This window comes from Labeo rohita, chromosome 5, assembly GCF_022985175.1.
Source record: "Labeo rohita strain BAU-BD-2019 chromosome 5, IGBB_LRoh.1.0, whole genome shotgun sequence".
Taxonomy (NCBI): domain Eukaryota; kingdom Metazoa; phylum Chordata; class Actinopteri; order Cypriniformes; family Cyprinidae; genus Labeo; species Labeo rohita.
The window spans coordinates 19,727,517-19,747,845 of record NC_066873.1 but is presented as its reverse complement, the minus strand read 5'-3'; the positions used below and the strand labels follow the sequence as shown (position 1 = coordinate 19,747,845).

The 20,329-nt window shown below is 35.8% G+C and overlaps 1 protein-coding gene across 2 annotated transcripts in view; it reads left to right on the top strand.

Annotated features, from left to right (window-relative positions):
* Positions 1-20,329, top strand: part of tmem8b (transmembrane protein 8B) — a 170,617-nt gene that overhangs the window by 119,625 nt on the left and 30,663 nt on the right. For both annotated transcript variants that reach the window (XM_051110840.1, XM_051110842.1), the window contains one exon: positions 7,936-8,315. In XM_051110840.1, the coding sequence (XP_050966797.1) occupies positions 7,936-8,315 (380 nt within the window). The remainder of the gene's footprint in view (positions 1-7,935; positions 8,316-20,329) is intronic.

Sequence of the window (20,329 nt, the reverse complement as noted above, 5' to 3'; positions counted from 1 at the left end):
ACACAGTTACTTCTGCTGGATGTGAAGAAAAAGTATGTATGTAACGTATGTAACTAGTAGTGTAACTAATTACTGTTGTCAGAAAGTAATCAGTAAAGTAACAATATTACTTTTAAAAGGAGTAACTAGTAATGAGTAATATATTAAATTCTTTGAGTAACTAGCCTAACACTGGCCAGTATGGTCGCACATCCGGGTAACTGACCAAATCGTGACGTAAGTGCAAACCCTTTATACAGATATACTTTTTAAATATCTGACAGCTGAAAGTACACTCTTAACATCAGCCAGTTAAGCATTATAACATGATATTAAGATAATTAAGCATTATTTAATGATAGAACTTTAGTAATCAGAATTAAAACTTGGTACCCATGTATGAATGCATATTTGTCATTTTAACTGAACGTAGGACTGGTGGTTGTGCTTAAGATATTGTTGGTCATTCAGTGTTTTTTTAAAAAAGGGGGGGAAAAACTAACAATACTACTATTACTGCTACTACTACAACTAATAATGCAAATTCTACTGCTAACAACAATATAAAACGCACTAAGGATTAATTAGCTATTAGTTTCATGAATATTAATCACGTTGTCTGCGTTCGCTTGAACTGATTTGCTGAAATCAAAACAGGGGCGATAAAAGGTGAACGTCAGCCAATGAGATTGTCGTTAGCGCATGAGTTCCACCCAGTACCGGAGAAACAGGCAATATCTTTAAACCTGAATAATTCCAAATGAACTCCGCTTTTTTGACAGGAAAACACAACAAAGACTATCGTACATGTAGCATGTCAGTTCTGCATGGTAAAACTCTGACTGTCTCTCTCTTTTAATTTGCGTGTGTGTGAGAAGCACTGCTCTCAAAAAAGCGTCAACAAGTCGTGAGCCTTCACACTAGAGTTTAAGGTACGTCAAATATAGGTTCACTGCGTATTTATTGAAAAATGCGCACAGATTGCTTGACAGAGAGTGACACTCTGAAGCACTTAGTCGGAGTGTTCGGCAAGTGAAAATATATCTGTGCTAAACTTACACTTAGCCTCCAACTCACACACTGTGTAATGTTATAGGTAAGAATTTTATTAGCCAATGGCTAATATTAGACATCATTTAGGCACCCAGAATGAAGATTTAGTCGCATATGTGAGTGATTTACTGGCATTGGATAGTGTTGGATGTACCCTAATGGAGCATAAGAGATATATTTTTTTTTCTTTGCACACTTTATGAATGTAAGCCTTACAAAATGTGTATAAGATGTATATACAGTGGGTACGGAAAGTATTCAGTCCCCCTTAAATTTTTCACTCTTTGTTATATTGCAGCCATTTGCTAAAATCATTTAAGTTCATTTTTTTTCCTCATTAATGTACACACAGCACCCCATATTGACAGAAAAACACAGAATTGTTGACATTTTTGCAGATTTATTAAAAAAGAAAAACTGAAATATCACATGGTCCTAAGTATTCAGACCCTTTGCTGTGACACTCATATATTTAACTCAGGTGCTGTCCATTTCTTCTGATCATCCTTGAGATGGTTCTACACCTTCATTTGAGTCCAGCTGTGTTTGATTATACTGACTGGACTTGATTAGGAAAGCCACACACCTGTCTATATAAGACCTTAAAGCTCACAGTGCATGTCAGAGCAAATGAGAATCATGAGGTCAAAGGAACTGCCTGAAGAGCTCAGAGACAGAATTGTGGCAAGGCACAGATCTGGCCAAGGTTACAAAAAAATTTCTGCTGCACTTAAGGTTCCTAAGAGCACAGTGGCCTCCATAATCCTTAAATGGAAGACGTTTGGGATGACCAGAACCCTTGGTGAGAGAGGTAAAGAAGAACCCAGAGATCACTGTGGCTGAGCTCCAGAGATGCAGTCGGGAGATGGGAGAAAGTTGTAGAAAGTCAACCATCACTGCAGCCCTCCACCAGTCGGGGCTTTATGGCAGAATGGCCCGACGGAAGCCTCTCCTCAGTGCAAGACACATGAAAGCCCGCATGGAGTTTTCTAAAAAACACCTGAAGGACTCCAAGATGGTGAGAAATAAGATTCTCTGGTCTGATGAGACCAAGATAAAACTTTATAGCCTTAATTCTAAGCGGTATGTGTGGAGAAAACCAGGCACTGCTCATCACCTGTCCAATACAGTCCCAACAGTGAAGCATGGTGGTGGCAGCATCATGCTGTGGGGGTGTTTTTCAGCTGCAGGGACAGGACGACTGGTTGCAATCGAGGGAAAGATGAATGCGGCCAAGTACAGGGATATCCTGGACGAAAACCTTCTCCAGAGTGCTCAGGACCTCAGACTGGGCCGAAGGTTTACCTTCCAACAATGACCCTAAGCACACAGCTAAAATAACGAAGGAGTGGCTTCACAACAACTCTGTGACTGTTCTTGAATGGCCCAGCCAGAGCCCTTACTTAAACCCAATTGAGCATCTCTGGAGAGACCTAAAAATGGCTGTCCACCAACGTTTACCATCCAACCTGACAGAACTGGAGAGGATCTGCAAGGAGGAATGGCAGAGGATCCCCAAATCCAGGTGTGAAAAACTTGTTGCATCTTTCCCAAAAAGACTCATGGCTGTATTAGATCAAAAGGGTGCTTCTACTAAATATTGAGCAAAGGGTCTGAATACTTAGGACCATGTGATATTTCAGTTTTTCTTTTTTAATAAATCTGCAAAAATGTCAACAATTCTGTGTTTTTCTGTCAATATGGGGTGCTGTGTGTACATTAATGAGGAAAAAAATGAACTTAAATGATTTTAGCAAATAGCTGCAATATAACAAAGAGTGAAAAATTTAAGGGGGTCTGAATACTTGCCGTACCCACTGTAAGTCTGCTGATTTCCCCCCTCCAGTGGTGAACTGTTAATATATTTTGTGTGGAGATCATCATCATCTTGATAGCACATGACAATGTCATCCCATAAATCATCTACAGTTTAATTGGTGTGCAACTACTGTAAACTAATTTAGTGCAAATCCATCATAATCCTAATTGTTTTCCACATTTGTTTTCCTCAAACATCAGGGAACCACTGGATTGTGTTGAGCTGTTTTCAGAAATGCAAAAATACATATTTTCATGTGAAACTCTTGCCAGAAAAGCCACTTTGACATTGTTATGCGCTTATTGGGTGTTTGGTTGCTAGGTAACATCTCTTGACCAAGAAATCTCTGACACTTTCCCTTTATTTTGTTCCACATCTATATCTGTGTATATAATGGTAAGTTAGAGAATGAGTCAGTGATTCCTAATGCAGTTCTAACATGTTATTTTCGCAGCCTGTGCTGTACGTATACGGGGCCTGTGGCCAAACAGGTGCTGAATAGAGCACATGATGACACATCCTCATCCTGAACCAGACAGCATGTTCAAGTGCGAGCCCTCGAAGATGTCCTCGGCTCGCTAATTGTGATCTTTTGTCCGTCGTTGCTTTTGTCAGCAAGAATTATAATGACATTTTATGGCAAAATAGATGTAATTACAGAGGAGCAAAAAGGGTTGATTTGATCAGACGTTGAGGGCTTATAAACACTACAGGATTTGCGTACTAATCAAGTCTGGGCATGCCAGGTTTTGTTGAGATGTTTCTGCCAATTTCACCCTTCAGTGACAAATTGTTTACTTTCATTTTTTTTTTTTTTGAGTGTGTGTGTGTATACATAGACTACTTTTCAAATGCTTGGGGTCTGTACATTGTTTAATAGTTTTAAGAGCAGTTTTTACACTTCAAGGCTGTATTAATTAAAAAAAAACAAAATACAGTAAAAACAGTAATATTGTGAATATTGTTTTAAAATAACTGTTTTCTGTGTGAATATAAGTTGAATTTTCATCTGCCATTACTCCAGTCTTCAGTGTCACATGATCTTTCAGAAATCATTCTGATATGCTGATTCCGTCCAGTTGTACTGCTTAATATTTTTGAGGGAAACTGTGATACATTTTTTTTTCAGAATTCAGAGTTCAAAAGAAAAAAAAAGTTATATGAAATAGAAATCTTTTGTAACATTATAAATGTCTTTACTGTCACGTTTGATCAGTTCAGTCCTTATTAATTAAAAATAAAGTTGGAATGGTAGTAAAATTTGGAAAGGGTTGAATCTCGACCCTTATTTCTGATTGTTGATTCATATTCAACAGTCGTTAGATTGTGATGATTTATTATAATCAACATCAATGATGATATGTACATTCTGTTCTCCTGTGATGTGGTGCTTCATAAAACATTTGGATTGCCAGAATTCGGTACAGGAGCTCTTCAATGACTGACATTTAATTACCCCACCCACCCGCAGTAATAATCCGCTTTTGAGCATGATGAGCTTTCTCATCAGGACTGTTTTTGGATTGTGGATGTCTCAGTGGTGTGCGATGGTGTTCTGAAATGAGGAGGCAAAATCCTCAAAGATTTTTTTTTCTTTTTCTTTTCTTTTTTTTAAAAAAAAAAAAAAAAAAAATAATAATAAATGTAACTTCATGTCCCAGTCACATTTTCTTGGTTAAATAAACATTACTGACATTTATCAGAAAAGTAAAATATTTTTACAGTAGCATCCCCCTGTAGTGAAAATTAAGTTTTTATGTTGTTTATTTGTTTATGTGGTGTTTTTAATATGCTTTTAGAAAAACCATGTTCCAATCCATTAATCAAAGTATTTTCTACTTAAAACTGTAGTATCCCAAACACTGTCCCAGAAACGCGGTTTGAAATGGCCCTTTTTTGCTACGTCACAAACGTCAATAACCAATCACGTCAATGGATAGATTCCTATCATTAGCATGCAAAATATACCAGTAGGATTACCAGCACAGCAACAAAAATTAAATAGCGTGGAACGCTAACTTGAATAATGCCAGTACCACAATAGTACCACCTCTCCCACACTGGCGTTCCCACTTGTAAAAGTGTAATCACAAACTAGGGTTACAACATAGCATCGTCAAGTAAGTAACTTTAACGAATGTTAAATAGTTTTATCAGTCATTATCCATGTATCGCCATCCATTATATTATTTACTACAGTTCAGTTAGTGGATAAGAAGGCTCTGGCTGCCATCACTAGCTCAGACTGCATTGGTTAAGCTTATGGGGATGTCAAGTGATGAATAAACGACTCGAACCCGAAGACTCCAGAGATGAATTAATCAATTCTTTTTCCTCCTCACACTACATTGGTTAAAGGGGTCATCGGATGCAAAGTTCACTTTTCCATGTTGTTTGAACGTTAATGTGTGTTGGTAGTGTATGTACACATCCACCCTATAATGATAAAAATCCATGCAGTGGTTTTTAATTAATATGTAAAAATATTATTCCCTTTTTCAAATCGAGCCATTCTCAGATGCCTGTTGGTGAAGCCGCTCCCACGATAGTTGATTGACATGAGCATCTTATACCTCAGATCAGCTGTAACAGTCCGACCTCCATTGTTTTGATGCCGGAGCAGGGATGTAAGTTAGACAAGAATATCTCTGATTGAGCAATTGAGGTGTTGTGTTGCTGGATGTAATAATGTGGTCGTCATTTACTCCCGACATCTGAGCCGCTGAAGATGCGTTGGATTACGTTTGTTTTTGAAGGGAATGCGCCTCCCGATCTACATATAACCGTCTATGTTTGCACGAATCATTCGTGATCCAGCTTCACTTACAGCAGAAGTGAGTATTAGGGTTTTTTATGAATCCTAATAACGTGCTAGTTAGCAATTTTAGCGGCTAAGCGCGGCTAAAGTAAACAGGCTCGTCACTCCACAAAGAGAAGAGAGGGGCGGGGTGAGTAGAGCTCATTAACATTTAAAGCAACCAGAACAGGATGATTTTTGCCGAGCTGATTTTGGCAAGGTAAAAAAGGTGTTATTTACACTACCATTGAGAAATTTGAACCAAAGCATGTTAAAGACTTTTCATTAAGACCCTAAAGAATCATTTCAACTTGTGGAAAATGGGCATCCTATGACTCCTTTAAGCTTATGGGGCTGTCACATGATGAATGAACGACGAGCTGTTTTAAGGCATGAGAAAGTTATTTTCACAAGAAAACATTTAAATATGTCATTTTGATGATCAAAGATGCATTGTTTGATCAAAGATGAATTTTGAGGGATACATTTTTTGTCTAATTTTCTTTGGACTTTAACAATGTAATCAATATTCTGTTTAAAATAAAGTATGAATCTCATCAAGTTAAGTGTTTTTAAGCATTTTACATATATTAAAATAATGACTCAAGGTAGTAACAATTTAAAAATATATATTTGACTTGAGAACTTATGTTCAGCTATTCTTTTTAATATTTAACTTTTAACTATTTTTGAATTTTTGGCATCATCAGTCATCAAAGCTTGGTAAATATTGGTCACAGACAGAGAGATTTACTTTAAATTTCACCAAGCTGATTACTGACTAAAAACTCATACAGATCATGTTTTCATGCCATTTTAAATCTTATTTTGATTTTATAAGTTTATAAGTCTTATAAGTTTATATCTAAGTGTATGAGTTGTTTACTTACCTTTTACTTACCCACAAACACAAGAGGCGGGATTTATCACATGAACCAATCATAGCCGAACATAACCAGTCATATCCAATCATATCATGATGGAGGGAGTGCCTCCTCTCACGTGACTTTCCCCCATTTATTCTCAATTACCCCCCATCAAACTCACAGCATGTTTTAGCATATTTTAAGGGATCTGTTAAAACTCAATGTGCACAGGGGAGGCGACAGAGACGTCGACTGCTGCTGTAACTTTACCTGCTGATGTTGCCGCTGGATAATGTTTCTTTAGAAAAACGTGATTTATTCACTTTCAAATGTTATATTTTGTAGAGTTGGCATTGTTTTATGTTTGTACTACAATTTTTTCTCGCTGCCTTTCTTGCCTGAATGTGTATATATATGTATATATGTATATACTACTGGAAAATTCCCCTCATCATTGGCTCAAGTAGGAGAACTAGGAGAGCGATATACACAAGTCATAACACAGCAAATACAGCTGTGGGGGGAAAGTGACCTGGGATTTCAGTAATGAAACCATTTCCACCTGATTCGCTGCATTTTGCAATAATCATGGGTGAGAAGAGAAATATGACTGTAAGAGTCCTCAGTAGTATAACTGAACATTCACACCCTGAGGCAATCAGGAAACAATGAGATGTGTGGAGAATTTCCTTATTGTCCTCATCAGTGCCAATTAGTTATCTCAATTCCGCTGCATTGTTTTGCAAATTTACATTTAATCAAAGTGTGATCCATAATCCTGTCTAATTTACAAAGTACCATGTTACGACAAAGCCCGCAATTAAAAGATGTTAAGAACAAACATGACCTTGTTTTCATGTGTTTTGGGACGTGCTGTTTTTGTAATGCAAAGAATCTGTCACCATTGGAATGAAGACTTTAAACTCCAGATACAAGGGGTTTACAGTGTTGTGTGTGTGTGCTTGTGTGACATGAAAGTTGCATGGAGCTGAGAGACCTATAAAAGTAAATACGATGAAATGGACATTCCCTTGCCCATTCTGTTGTCCTACATAAAACACAACACACACCCCACTTAGATCATTTCAGACTACATAGACACTCAGCAATCATTTGGCCTGTCATCTCGCCGCAGACATCTAAGCATATGCATGAAACTGAGAAAAAGCGTGTCTCTGCTGAAATGCTAGTTAGATTTAGCACAAAGAAACGAGAATGACAGGAAGATGCTTTTAGCCTCAGAGTAACCTGAGTGGAGAGCTTGAGCTGTCAGCTTCAGTCAAGGGATTCGTCGGAGTTCAAGACATCTTTATTTTATTCTTATTTCACATCTCTCGTAACTAGCTGCACCTTCAAGTTCCTCAGCGGAAAACGTGCGCCATCCCAATTTTAAACACCTCCTTTGATCTTTTTCTCTGCAGACTGTTCCAAGCCCAGTGTCTCCAAGGGCTCCTCAGCCATGAACATGCCCCAGTCATTTGGCACTGCGATGGGGTTCTCTCTGTCAGAGACCCTGCCTGCTGCCAGCCTGCCTAACTTGCCCCAGAATGCTTCGGATCAAGGATCTCTGTTAACTGCTGAAGACAGCATCACTTACTTAGCACCCACGGCAGACACCAATAAATGCTGGCCCATCCGGCCGACGCTGCGGAATGAGCTGGACACATTTTCAGTTCATTTCTACATTTTCTTTGGACCCAACATCTCCATCCCTCCTGACAGGGCAGCGATATTTGCCATCAACCTAATGCCGGTGCTGGACAGCGGAGGTGTCCTCAACATGGAGCTCAAACTCAATGTGGTGAGTTGAATTTTTTTTTGTCTTCCCAACAGAGCTGTTGCGATTTAAATGCTATACAAACATTTAAATGCTAAAAAAAAGATAATATAAAAATGTGGTTTTTTTTGACAAAGTAAAGTTTTACATATGAAATAAGGTCGGTCAAATCGAATTTTTGGAAATGGAACGGTTTATCGATTCTTTGTTTGTGAGAAAATCTAAAAAGAATAATGTATATAAAAAGCTTTCTGTTTAGTGTAATATATGATACACCAGGCTTTTATTGCTCATATAGTATGATAAACACTGCCAGTCAAAATCAGTAAATCAGTGGGGATCAGTAAGATTTTTATGTTTTTAAAAGACTGCTCATCAAGGCTGCTTTTATTTGATCAAAAATACAGAAAAAAACTAAAATAATGGTTTTCTGTTTTAATATACTGTAAAATATTATTTATTTATGTAATGCAAAGTTTAATTTTTATCATCCATTGCTCAAGTCTTCAGTGTCACATGAATCCTCAGAAATCATTCTGATTTATTAACAATGTTGGAAACAATGTTTTTGCAACTTTTTTTTTTTTTTTTGGAACCTGTGATACTTTTTACAGGACTTGAATAAAAAGTTAAAAAGGACAGCATTTATTCAGAATATACCATACTTTATATACCATTACTTTTAATTAACACATCCTTGCTGGAAAAAAAATATTTCAAAAAAAGAAAAACAAAAGAAAAGAAAACAGAAATTCAGCTTTAAATGATATTTTAAAGTATATTAAAATAGTAAAACATTATTTTTAATTGCAATAATATTTTTTAATTTTAATAAGATTAATAATATTAATGTTTTTTTTCTGTATTTTTGATCAAATAAATTTAACTTTGAAGAGCAAAAGAGACTTATTTAAAAAAAACATTACAAATCTTTCTGATCCCGAACTTTTGAATGGTAGTGTAGTTGAATATGGAGCTCACACTTTATTCAGAAGCCCAAACTGATCAAAAATAGGAAATTTGGTGCAGATGTTGTAAGATGAGATTCTGATAGCTTGTAATAAATTGATGGTCAGACTACTTACTGTACATAAAATGCATGTAAATATTAGTATTTCACTCTATATCTCACAACAATATGTCTTTGTGAGGTATTCTTTAAATCCTTATTTTTGTGATCAAAGCCCTGTCGTTTTTTTTTTTTTGTTTGTTTGTTTGTTTGTTTTTTTTTCCTGGAGGGCACAAAATATAATGCAATACAATACAGTGATGATTGAGAGATATACAAATAATTTACAAACAATTTCGAGAATGGGTGACCTAACTTGACAATACGCTGTCACTTTCACTTTTTTTTTTACATGTTTTTCCAGCAAAGTTTTGATCATGTTATTTGAGAGGCTTAAAAAATACAGTATACTTTACAAGGTTAAATCTGGAAACAAATGGTGATGTTAGACTTTAGACCAGTGGTTCTTAACTCCAGTCCTCGAGGCCCATTGCTCTGCACATTTTGTATGTTTCTTAATCTGACACACTCAATTCAGTTCAAGGATCTTTCTCCTAACAAGCTGATGATCTGAATCAGGTGTGTTAAATGAGGGAGACATCCAAATTGTGCAGAGCAGTGGGCCCTGAGGACTGGAGTAGAGAACCACTGCTTTAGACTTTACTTTTTACATTTATGCATTTGGCAGACACTTCATCCAAAAAGACCTACTGTACATTTCATTCAAGGTATACATTTTATTACTTCAGGCATTTCTTGGAAATCAAATGCACGACCTTGCTATTGTTAACGCCATGCTCTACAGTTTAAGCTTCTAAAATACTGTACATACACTCTTGTACATTTTTACTTATTTTATATCCAGGTAAACATTCACAGAGCATTATTATTGTTTTGTTTATTTTTTTTATTTTATTTTACCTTCTGAAATGTGTCTACTTTATGTTAAAATGGATTACCTTTTACCAGCCACCATGGTTCTTGTCAGAGCGAATGCATTCGTAATCTGTAATACCCTTAAATCTGTGAGCGTATTACATATACTCTCCTAAAATCCGTCAAAAAAGCATGATAGCTGTACTCAAAATCCCAGGATAGCAGAGATTTTGCTTTATTATTTATTGTCCTAAATCTTTCTTTTTCATTAACATAAATTTCTACAATTACCACTGAAAGAGCATATTAAAAACATCTTGCAAATCTGGTGGCGTAATTTCAGCTTCAGCAAAATATATATATATAATACTATGCCTACATTCTGTATAGATATTTCTTGATGTTTTTGTTGAAAGAATATCTTTAATGCAGTGTTTTTCCATCTGCTGGAAAGATCAGACGGTCGGTGAAATACCCGTTGGGACTCTGGTACCCAAATACCTTTGATGGAGTCACCCATGGCACTTCTAAGGTGTTTGAAGGATTATGAATAATTCAGATCTTTACATTTCTCCTGAAACCGAGAGCCCATATGGCATTTAACCGACTCAGGGTTACGACACAGGAGCTCTTCAGCTAAATTCTTGTGGGTGGCAGAGACTTGATGCACCGTAGCCTGATTAATATCAAATGTTAGCAAGTGTCAGCCTGTTCTCACAGCATGAGAGGTGTAAAACTAAAAGGGGGATGGTTGCAAATGTCACTGTGCTTGTTCATCTCAGGTGCTTGGTGAAAGCGTCGGCTTCCAGTTGTTGGTAATGTGCGTGTGGCTTCATTTGTCTATCACTAAAAAAGCCTATAAAAGTGTCTATGGCAAGTCCACACGTCCAAACGAACAGAAGACGAACATGGAGCTATTTATTAGTTGATATCTCACGCCTCCACTGAAACCGTGTTGAAGGCCACAGCTCTCTCAACAGCCTCCATTTCTCTCAGATTGTATTGATGCATTTAATGGACGTTTCCTAGAGTGGCACTGAACAGGAAAAGGAGAGAAGAATGAGCTCTTGTGGCAAAGGTTACTTTAAAAAGCCACATATGAGGCTTTCAGTAGCTGAAAGGTGGGATGTTTGGCAGTGAGAGTGAATGCTGTGAGATGCCTGAATGGTTATGACTGTATTGCTGAGGAGGGAGGGGATGATAGCTGGTGATGAAGAAGGGAGAGTGAGTGCTTGGTAACAGGTTTCTTGACAGCTTAAATGCCTGCGACTGCACTGGTGTGAAGAGTCATCACATAATGGCCCCATTTACATTTCCCAGAGTAGGTGATTCTTATCAAAAATTCAGTCTCTCAGAGCATAATACGACTTTTACTGAAGAGCCCTTGACTTGTTAAATATTTAAGTTCAAACAACTAAACAAAGTATGAAATTGTGTAGCTTTACTGTCTGCAAGTTAAGATCAATTGGCAGCATTTGTGGCATAATGTTGATTTCAACACAAAAATAAATAAATGAAATGCAATTAGCTTTTCTCTTGCTTTCTTTAAAAATGGAGGTTATGAAAGGCACTTTAAAGTAAATGGGGCAAATATTTAGAGGATTTAAAAGCATAAATGTTAAGTCTAATTCACATTTAATCAATTTTGCTGTCATTTTAGTGTTTATGGCATTACAGTGTCTTGATGATGGAGTTGTAAAATTGGATATACAATGCAATTCAAACCTTTGGAGTTTGTAAGTTTTTTAAAATGTTTTCAAATGAAGTCTCTTATAGTATGCTATACAGTAAGATTTTATATTAAATATTTTTATTATTTTAAGCTAACTTTTCTATTTAAATCTGTTTTAAAGTGTAATTTATTCCTGTGATGCCAAAACTACATTTTCAGCATCATTACTCCAGTCTTCAGTGTCACATGATGCTTCATAAATCATTCTAATATGCTGATTCTAATATATTAATGATACAACGAAAAATTTCTTATTGTTATCAACATTAAAACATTTAACATTTTAACATTTAATTACGTATTTAATGCTTATATATTTTTGTGAAAACCATGATATGTTTTTTATGATTCTTTGGTAAATAGAAAGTTAAAGCATTTATTTGAAATAGAAAAACTTTGTAACAATATAAAATGTCTTTACTGTTACTTTGACCAATTAATACTTTGTTGCTGAATAAAAGTACTAAAAAAAAATCAAACAAACAAAAAAACCTCTTACTGACCCCAAACCTTTGAGCGGTACTGTTACTGTGCACAGAAAAGGTCAGTAAGCGATTTTCACATTAAAATTATGTTAAATTGTCTGTCTTGTGGCTATAATATTGAAACAGTGAGTATTTTAACATTTATGCATTGGCCCCATCCACTTTCATCATTTACTTTTTTTTGTAATCAACATTAATCCACAAATGCTGTTGACTGAGCTTTTATAGGCCAGGAAGTAACCTTCAAAAAAGTATAGTCTGATGTTCATTTATAAAGTTAACTAAAAGTATTTTTAAAAAGTAGTGAGCTGTTCATCTATATTATCTTGACTTTCTCTGCTCCACCGTTTCAGCTAAAATGGTTTGGATTATGAAGGAGCGGATTCAATTTCTTTAATCAGCACTTTGGAAGGTAGATGAAGATTGGTGGTATTTTTGTCTTTTACTGGCCAGCCAGGGTATTTTAAAGGGTTTTTAAAAGGTAGACTACAGACCAACCCTGTGAGTGGGTGCCATGGTCGTAAACGAAATGATTTCCGTCTTCTAGCCATATGCTGCCATCAGGGAAATATCTTGATAAGATGGCTAGATGATGGATGTCTGCTCCATTGACGTATCTCAGGTTTATGAGCACCACGCTTAATAGGAGCCATTCCTGTTTCTACCGGCAGGCACCTGGCCTCTCCTGGACTCAGGGCAAGTCATCAGAAAGTTGGACAGAGCAGACAATGGAAAAGTGAATTGTAGCACAAAGCATATTAGGGAGGAATAGTTCCCGACTGAGTTTTCCTCAAACAGAAGTCAGTAGGGGGGAAATGACATGGCTGTACTGTCAAAAAAGCACACAATAGTTAAATGTCCTCAGGTTTGCATTATTTCTCTCGAATTGTTAAAAGGCGTCCATCTGATCAGTCCTTGATTCACCTCGCTGCCCTTCAGATTCCAGTTTCCACTCATCAGTACATCATTAAGGAAAAATCTGCACTTACCACAACACGTAACTCAAAGGGAAGATTGAAACAAAAACGCTTCGTGAGGCACTACATGTGGGATTTGAACTAACGACCTATTGACCTCCAGCACAGATCTTTAAAGGGATAGTTCACCCAAAAATGAAAATTCTGTCATTCATTGCTTATCGTCATGTCGTTCCAAACCCGTAAGTCAGAAAGTTCTCGGATTTGATCAAAAATATCCTAATTTGTGTTCTGAAAATGAATGAAGGTCTTACAGGTTTGGAATGACATGAGAGTGACTAATTAATGACAGAATTTTCATTTTTGGGTGAACGAACTCTTCAACAACCACATCACACTGCTACAACTTAGACATTTGCCAAAAAAAGAAATACCACATTGAGTCATGGTTTTGAATACAAAAAAATCTTCTCAATTATATTTTGTCATAGTGGTCTTTAGGTCAGAAGCCAAATTTGTTGAGAAGTGGACAATTTCTTGAAGAAGTAGCTCCCAAACGTTGCTAAGAGCATGGAGTATAGGACCATTGAAACGGTTCACTTTATAGGCGAAGTATTGTTGTGATAAATTGGCTGAGATTTATATTGCTGGAATTCTCAGAATCAAAATTCAATCCTCAATGGGTTTTCTTGAATATTTGCAGGTCAGTGTCATTAATTGTATGAACACAGCACACAACCCCTTTACATATAGTTAACCAAGGGTTAAGCCAATTTAAACCAATTTTGGTGAAAATCTGACAATTTATAATGGTTTATAATACCTTAAGGGGTTCATTAACATCATCATCAGAAGAAAAAAAGTAGGGTTGAAAGTTAAATACAAATAGTATAAAAATTGCATTTTTAAAACCACTAATTGGAAGACCACAAAGTTAGTCTTGAGATTTTTCAGAACCATCCCACTTCAAATAACACAACAACCCTCTAAACAGTTCCATTGGCTCCCATTGGGCAGGAGAACAATAATAAGAATACAGTGAATGCAGTAGCTGTCATAGCAGCTTCGGTCCTCAACCCCTAATGATGAAGTAATGGCTCATCCTTTTGTCAGGATCCACTCAGAGTGGCAGCTTTGAAATCTCAAAAATAGGAATTTTCATTTAATGAAATGAAAGTCACAATTACTCAGGCCAAAGAAATCAGCAATAGCACAAGTGGCATTACAGGCTTGTTTGATGAAATGTCTCAATTTTAAAAAACTATAGAATAGCACTGATGCCCTGTACCGCCAAGATAATGATTTTAGATATGATGTGCCTGAAGGCACAGCATGGAGATTTCCCAAGTCGCTGTGTGTCTGTTCATGATGTAGCAAGCCTATAAGAAGTTAAATATATGGTCACTCAAACGCTATTTGAATCAAATACTAAATTCAGACTTTAATTTCATCAGTAGACTCAAATCCCCCCTACAGCAATATCTGTTATTACATTTCCATACAAAAAAACCCAGCAATATTTATTGAAACAAGACAGTCCTGTTATTTAGTGGTATTTATAGACGTTCAATGAATGACATCCTTAAGTTAAATCTTATCTGACTTGTCATTTTTGTTTTGAGTGTCATTACTTTTGATTGTATTGCACAAGAGGGAATTTTCTAAATTACTTTTTCTTATCATGTATCTAGCGTATACACTACTGTTAAAAAGTTTGTGGTCAGTAAAGATTGTTTTAATGTTTTTGAAAGAAGCCTCTAATCTTCATGAAGACTTTATAAATTCATAAATTATTTAATAAAAATACAGTAATAATGGTAATATTGTGAAATGTTATTACACTTTTATTTAAAATGACAGTTTTCTGTATTTTAATTTTTTTTTCCTTTTTTGACTGCAGTCAAGTTAAAAACAACCCAGCTCTGGGTAAAATATGGACACGGGTATATTTGTAGCAACAGCCAAAAATACATTGTATGGGTCAAATGATTGATTTTTCTTTTATGCCAGAAATCATTAAGATATTAAGATCATGTTCCGTAAAGATATTTTGTAAATTTCCTACTGTAAATATATTTTAAAACGTAATTTTTGATTAATATGCATTGCTAAGAACTTCATTTGGACACCTTTAAAGGTGATTTTCTGAATATTTTTTTGCACCCTCAGATTCCAGACTTTACATTATATATTATCCTATCCTAACAAACCATATATCAATAGAAAGCGTATTTATTCAGCTTCCAGGTAATGTATAAATCTCAATAAACAAAAATGGACCCTTATGACGGGTTTTGTGGTACAGGGTCTCAAATATGGACAAGACTGGGTTGTTTTGACCCAGCAGTTGGATTAAATGTTTAACCCAACCACCAACTATTGCTTAAAAATGACTAAATTGTAATGGTTGTAAATTAAAGATCAGACACATAACTACTAGAGGCATCAGCAGTAATCAAAAGGTGAACATTTATTAATAAGCAATCTAAAAATATATATATATTTATTATTTATGCAACTTAATAAATGTTCATTAAACATCTAACCAAACTTCTGGGTCAAAGTCACTGGGTTTTTTCATATTTCACCCAGCGCTGGGTTGTATTTAACCCAGCAGTTTCTTTATAGTGTATTATTATCACCAATGTTAAAATTAGTTGTGTTGCTTAATACTTTTGTGAAAACTGACATTTTTTTAGTATTCTTTCATAAATAGGAAGTTTAAAAGATTTTTTTCCCTCTCTTTCTCCTTCTTTTGTTCAATTACTTACTTACTGAACCCTTACTTTTGAATTGTGATTAGCATAAATAGCTTTTTTTAACCTCTCTGAATTTTTGGACCTGCCTAATTGTAATTGGTCTAGCCCACCGCTTTGGCAGCTTTTCTAACGTACACATACACAGAGTCCCCTCAGCTCATGAGTTTGTCCTCAAGCAGACATGTACGGCTGACAGAAAGCCAAGAGGTGAGAGCTGAGCCAGTGTGTTGGGCTAATGAGCTGCAGTACAGGCCAGAGGATGGGAAAAGTGTGCGTGGGTGTGTGTTTGTGTGTGAGGAAGCCCACCCTTCGTGAAGGTGAGTCTGTGTATCTGTGTGTGCGTGTTGAATTGTTCCCGGCTGCTCTGAGTGGCTCTCATGGACAGTTTGAGGTCAAGTCGGACTCAGGCCTGCCGTCAGGTCTTAAGTGATTTCTGCAGGAACCAAGTGCTCGTTGCTCCCGAGGTAATTACGTCCTTCAAGTCTGAAGGCAGCGTGTGAATGCATCGGGTCCCTCAGAAGACATTTTAAAAACAAAGCCTGACGAACAAAAAATGTCATCCTTGGAAGACAAACAAAGTAACATATTTGTAAATAGTAAACAGGAATGTAATATTGCAAACAGAATGTGAATTGGATAGCATACAATTCAGTACAGGAAAAATCAATTGTTGCAAGACATGCAGATAATGTTGCAAATTACCTCTTGAAGATTATCTTAACTTTTTATTTTACAATGAAACAGCAGCCAGCATGTAGACCAATTGTTAGTAGCGGTTAATGTATGTTGGACACCTAATATGAAGATTGTACTGTATGTGTGTGTGCTCATTTAGAAAATGCTGCCTCAAATTAAAAAAAATAATAATAATGAAATTTTTTACTAAAGGACAACATTATTGTTCAGTGTTCAGAGATTTTGACTTATTTTTCACTGAAATAAATGTTATTACACAAAGAGTAATGTACCAAAAAAAAAAGGTACATGCTGTGACATGCGCATTATTGCTTTAAAAAGTACTTTTTGAACCAACACTTTTTAATATTGTACAATAGCCTTGCAATAATAAAGATGCATTAGTAGTGTTTATTATGTCTCCCTTTTCCCTAATAAACTGCAAAAATAAGTGGAAAAGTTCCAAGTTTATGTAATGGGTTACGAGTAGTCAGAGGCTTTTATCAATTTACAAACATTTTCACGCACTGCTTAGATAACGACACTATTGGGATACTTGCCATAGAGATTAAGTACTTATGTGCGACTAACGTCTTTCTTAGTGCTTTGGGAAGCCAGCCTGATTCTAATGGCACTGCAGTTGAAAGACTTTGCAGTTAAAAGACTTTTTTTCTTTTTATACTCCATTGACTAAAGATAAAAAGTTGAAAGAAGTTCAGAGTGCTGTCACATGAAAAGATCTAAAACGGATCTAAATAACTGGACCCCATCAGCAAAGACACAGAGTGTTTTTTTTTTTTATCTGATTTACCTCGATTTTCCTCCCATCTGGGTGTCGTTCTTCAATTTATTAAGCTCTTTGTGCTTCCTAAATTAGATGTAATTCAACCATTTTGCTCCGGCAGCATAAAATGCTTTCAGTATGGCCAGTGTTTAAGCATAGTCTATTAAACAAAATGTGCTACCTAATTTTATGTTTGTATTGATGCTTTGTATTTGTAAGCATTATCACAAGAGTGCTAATATTTGAGAAAACAACACAATTGTGAGTGTGATACTGTCTTTATACAGCTGTTCAATAAACAGGGAATTAAACATTGAGTAACTTACTTTTTAGACACAGTATTGCCAGTTACTTTGTCTATTTTTTGCTCAGCCAATGAAAATAGTTCCAATCAATGTCACAGCGAAAACCATTACTGATCGTGTCAGTTTAATATCAGTTTCAGAACGAAATAAACATGAATGAATATTTGAGTGCCTTTCAACCCTCACAATACTCACAAATTTTGGTCTTTATTTCCCATTCGCGTTATTTTAATGTCATAAATAGTGAACACTTAAGTACTATAGAAACATATTAGCTGAGCTCCAACACATTTTTTTACATAATTATGGGCCATTATTCAAAACATAAACAATAACATATGTCCACCCTTTCATGGACGTATTACTGTTAAAGACATTTTCATTGCAATATTAAGATGCAAATTATATTTTCGGAAGCGTAAGATGTCCCTTTCCTAAACAGGGTTATTTGTTTGCTTTCAAATTATAAATACATAAAAGATTTTATGTAAACCATGTGTTTTTAAAGAAACTCATACAATTCACACATGTATTTTTTCTTATTTGGAGAAAACTGTGATATTTGGATGCAGTTTTTTGTTTGCATGTTTTTGCCCCCACACCTAGGTATTAAACACACTGAATTATACTGATATGATTGAATTATTATTTCAAATATTATTTTAAAATATTAAGATGAAAGGGTGGACCAGTACATGACGGCGTGGACACAAAGCAGAACGCACAAAGCATGACAAAATATGACAATGAAACATTTATTCAACTTGGAAAAAATATATATAAACAGTGCCCTCTACTAATATTGGCACCCTTGGTAAATATGAGCAAAGACGGCTATGAAAATAAATCTGCTTTGTTTATCTTTCTGATCTTACATTCAAAAAATTCACAAAATGCTAACCTTTCATTGAAGTAAAACAATTAAAAGTGGGGGGAAACTTACGTTATGAAATAAATGTTTTTCTCATATGCATGTTGGGCACAAGTATTGGCACCCTGAGAAATTATAATGAGTAAAATATCTCTGAAGTATATTCCCATTCATATTTGCATTTATTTAGCACACTAGAATGATATTGTCCAGCAATAACTTCCTGTTTCACAGGATTATAAATATGAGGAGCACAAAGGCCAAATTTCCTTAATCATCCATCACAAGGAATAAAACCAAATAATTTAGTTCTGATGTGCAGAACAAGATTGTTGAGCTTCACAAAATAGAAAATGGCTGTAAGAAAAGAGCTAAAGCATTGAAAATCCCAATTTCCATTATTAGGACAATAATTAAGAATTCCAGTCATCTAAAGATGTTACAAATCTGCCTGGAAAATTATGTCTGTCTATATCGTCCTATTGCATGGTGAGGAGGAGAGTTTAAGTGTCCAAAGACTCTCCAAGGATCACAGTAGGAGAATTGCAGAGATAAGTTGAGTCTTGGGGTCAAAAGACTAAAAAAAAATTCAAACAGCCCCTACGTCACCAAATGTTGTTCAGGAGGGTTTCAAGAAAAATCTTCCTTGCTCATCCAAAAACAAACTCCAGCATATTCAGTTTTTAGACACAACTTGAATTTCAAACGGGACTGGCTTCTGTGCTCAGATGAAACTAAAAAAAAGAGCTTTCTGGCAGCAAACACTCAAGATAGGTTTGGTACAAAAAGTATCCCATGCTCACGGTTAAATATACTGCTAGATCTTTAATGTTGTGGGCTTATTTTCCTGCCAGAGGTCCCGGAAATCTTGTTCAGATACGTGGCATCATAGATTCTAGCAAATACCAACAGATAAAAAATGTAAACCTGACTGCATCTGTTAGAAGTTCTATAATGAGCTGTGGTTGGATCTTCCATCAGGACAGTGATCCAAATCAAACATCAAAATCAACACAAAAATGTGTCACTGAGCATAAAATGAAGCTTTTGCCATGGCCCTCCCAGTTGCCTAAACTCAACCCTATAGAAAATGCGTGAGGTGAACTGAAGAGAAGAAGCACCAGCATGGAGCTGGGAAACTAAAGGATCTGAAGAGTTTCTGTATGAAGGAATAGTCTCTGATCTCTTGTCAGGTGTTCTCCAAACTCTTCAGGCATTAAAGGAGAAAACTCAGAGCTGTCATCCTGAATAAAGGATGTTGCAATAATTGGGTGCCAATAATTGTGCTCAACATGAACTAAAGAAAAACATTTATTTCATAATAAGATTTTCCCCCTGATTTCCACAGTTTTACTTAAATGATAGGTTAGAATATTGTGAATTTTTTGAGTTAAATATTAAAAAGATAACCAATGCAGATTTATTCTCACAGCCACCTTTGCTCATATTTACCAAGGGTGCCAATATTAGTGGAGGGCACTGTATATATAATAATGCATAATATAATTACATTCACAATCACATTGATAAATGAATGTGTATGTCCGCCCTATCGAGTCTAAGTGGCCGACAGGGTGGACATTTTGAGCTTCAATTAGCAAATTAGCTTACAACAAACTGTGACT